The 3,195-nt window shown below is 37.3% G+C and overlaps 1 protein-coding gene across 1 annotated transcript in view; it reads left to right on the top strand.

Annotated features, from left to right (window-relative positions):
- LOC109851564 (probable 6-phosphogluconolactonase 4, chloroplastic) overlaps positions 490 to 3,195 on the top strand; it is a 10,810-nt gene continuing 8,104 nt past the window's right edge. Inside the window, exons 1-2 of the mRNA XM_020421764.1 lie at positions 490 to 908; positions 1,244 to 1,379. Coding sequence (XP_020277353.1) covers positions 541 to 908; positions 1,244 to 1,379 — 504 coding nt within the window. The 5' untranslated portion in view covers positions 490 to 540. The remainder of the gene's footprint in view (positions 909 to 1,243; positions 1,380 to 3,195) is intronic.

Below are 3,195 nucleotides of genomic sequence, written 5' to 3' on the forward strand. Positions count from 1 at the left end.
TCCTTTTATAATGTTATTTTTTCAAGTGTTTTCACTTTCATAAAACTATACTTCCTCAGGTCAAGCTTGGTTTCATGCCGATCCAAATGAAATAAAAATTTAAATTGGCTTTAGATTATATTTATCTCCTGACAATTCAACTATCAACATAAAAATTTAAACTGGATGTAGCCTATTCAAACAAATATCAAATAAATAAATAATCAAAGTGTAATCTAGGAACAAATTTTAGTAGAAAATAAACCAAAAATACTTAATCAAAGCGAGCAAAAATTATTATCAAAGAGTAATCGATGAATAAATTTTAGTAAGAAAATAAACAAAAAATACATAATCACAGTATTTAACCACGTGCATTGCACGTGCATAAAATCTAGTTTAATAAAAATATAAGAGACCTTAAAAAGTAGTTATAAAAAAAAAGGAAAAATGAAGAAAGTAGAAAGAAACCCAAAAACAAGCCGTTGCCCGAGCCGTCCATCGAAAATTCAACGGATATAAAAAACCTCCACCAAACCCCGAACCCAAAAACACAACCCCATGAGTTCCACCGCCCTCTCCTTCTCCTCCCCATCGCTACTGCGCTCCACCAAACTCCCCACCTCGATCTCCCCTCCCAAATTTCCCGCCATCTCAACAACCCATTTCAGCCGCAATCGGATCTTCCTCCCCCCTCTCCACCCAAACCCGACCCGATCCCCTAGGATCCGCTCCTCCACCTCCATGGCCGCGGGGTCCACCACCGGCGACATCAAGAAGGGGCTGATGGTCTTCGAGAGCGAAGGCGATCTCGCCACCAAGCTCGCTGAGTACACCACTGGCCTCTCTGGCCTCTCCGGTAAGTTCACCGCCGAGAGGGGTGCGTTCACCGTTGTAATCTCCGGTGGATCTCTCGTAAAAGCCCTCAGGTCGCTTGAAAAGCTTTCGACTTTTTGTGTATTTTAACTATATAGCCCCCAAATCAACCATATTTGCAAAATTATTCTCAAATCCAGATATTTGCTGATTTATCTTCCAATTCTCCCACATTGTAGGTAAATAACGTCTCAAGTATAAGTCATCAATATTTAAATGGTATATAAGGGAGAAACCCCAGCTAAGTATATTTGATTTATTTTATCTCAACGTGATAGAACTGGTGATAAATCAGCAAATATCTTAGATTTGGAGGGTGGATCTGAAACTCTTTTCTTCTTTTGCTTAAAATGCTCTTTGAGTCTGGTAATTGCGTTTGGGTGTGTAGGAAGCTGGTGGAGGCGCCATTTGTTGATTTGATTGAGTGGGGAAAGTGGCATGTGTTTTGGGTGGATGAGCGAGTTGTGCCGAAAGATCATGATGATAGTAACTATAAGCTGGCATATGATGGGTTTTTATCAAAGGTATCAAAGATAGCTCCATTTCCATTTTAAGATTTATTTTTTTTTAAATTTTTTGTTCGGTAAATGGATCTGTTTTGACTTAAATAATAACGTGTGTCTTTTTAATCAGAGGTCGAGTCATTGTATTTAAAAACTCGCCTTCTTTTCTTATTTTCATGCTATTTGGCTTGGTGTGCGAGAAACTTTGAATGTATTTCTCATCTTGATTAAGTAGTCGACTTGTGAGAAACTTTATAGTATCAGGAAGTTAATCAAGAGCCTACGACCAGTAGGGGTGTTAACGGAGCGGATACGGTTCGGATATGACACTTACCATATTTATATCCGCTTTCTAAAAACGGATACGGATACAGATATGAATTATCTTCGGTAAGAAAAAACCTTAAACCATATTTGCACTCATCGGAAACAGATACGGTTCGGATATTTGAGAATCGCATCGGATACGATCACTGATATGAAACGGATATTCAACAAATGGATATGAATCGGATATTAATTAGTACACCTATGTATAAATTACAACCAAATGGGTAAATCTATGTGGTTGTAGGCTTCTCTTTACATAAATGTATGTGGTTGCAAATGATACAAATATAATACAACAATCACAAATACATGCAATATCATCAATTGTACCTGGATTTGATATAAAGTATCTTAGCAGTTGCTATAACCAACAAAGCAAAGCATCAAAAGAGCAATTTAGATATGTAATATCATCAATTCAAAACAACTTAGTTCACGTATAATCGGAATTACTTCAAACAAACACCAAGCACAAATAAATAAAACCACATCATTAGTTCTCTAGAGTTTCAAGCTAACACATCAATCAAAAGTTAACTAGAATATAACACCAATGGATGCAGGCATAATATCAAATCCCATCATCCGAGTCATAGACCTCCATGATGTCACCTTCCAAAAAAAAAGAACAATTGTCATGTTAAATATGTAAAAATAAAAATTCCAAATCATGTGCTTATTGAGTCAAATAACATATCTAATGGTGCTTTTACAAAGGTCTCGGGCAATCTCCGAGTCATCGTCATCCACTATCTTAGCCACATCAAGAACATCATCCTTACTAGTTTCAACTTGTGTAACTACAAAAAAAGTAGAGAAAAACATATAATCATTAGATGCTCATTAACTAAAAATAGGTAGATAAACTTAGTACAAATTTATTATTTAGTATAATTCCCTTAAATCACCATTAACTATCATTAACACTCTGCACAATTTCCTTACAATAATTTGCGCAATCCACCATATTTTTTTACTATTGTCAACACAATGCACATGGAGTAGAGAAGCAAATCTCATAGTTCATCTACAAAGGGATTCTAATTCAAAAACCCTCCCCAAATGGAGGCATTCATGTCACTGCTCTATAGCAACAAATGGCAATAAAAGGAGTGGGGCTCATGAGGCTACCATGTTCTTAGGAACCCACATGCGACGATGACAACACCCTTCCCCATTTGGTTTTAAAGGATAACAATAGCCAATATAACTTTTTTCTCATACAATTCATAGCTTATGTTACATTATTGATCTTATAGATACACATTAATATTGAGTAGTATAATCCTAAAAGTGCAAAATGGAGAGGTGTGAGGATGACTATACCGATCCAAGTATTCTTCTAACCACTAGCTATTTGGTGGACAAAGTTTACTTGAGGTGGACGAACTGACCGAAGACGACGAGCGAATTGGACGGGCAGACGAACTAGACGAGGCGGGCAAACTGGTCGAGACGACGCGGGTGAACTGGCCGAAGACGACGGGCGAACTGGTGAAGACGACGC

Source organism: Asparagus officinalis, chromosome 8, assembly GCF_001876935.1.
Source record: "Asparagus officinalis chromosome 8, Aspof.V1, whole genome shotgun sequence".
NCBI lineage: Eukaryota > Viridiplantae > Streptophyta > Magnoliopsida > Asparagales > Asparagaceae > Asparagus > Asparagus officinalis.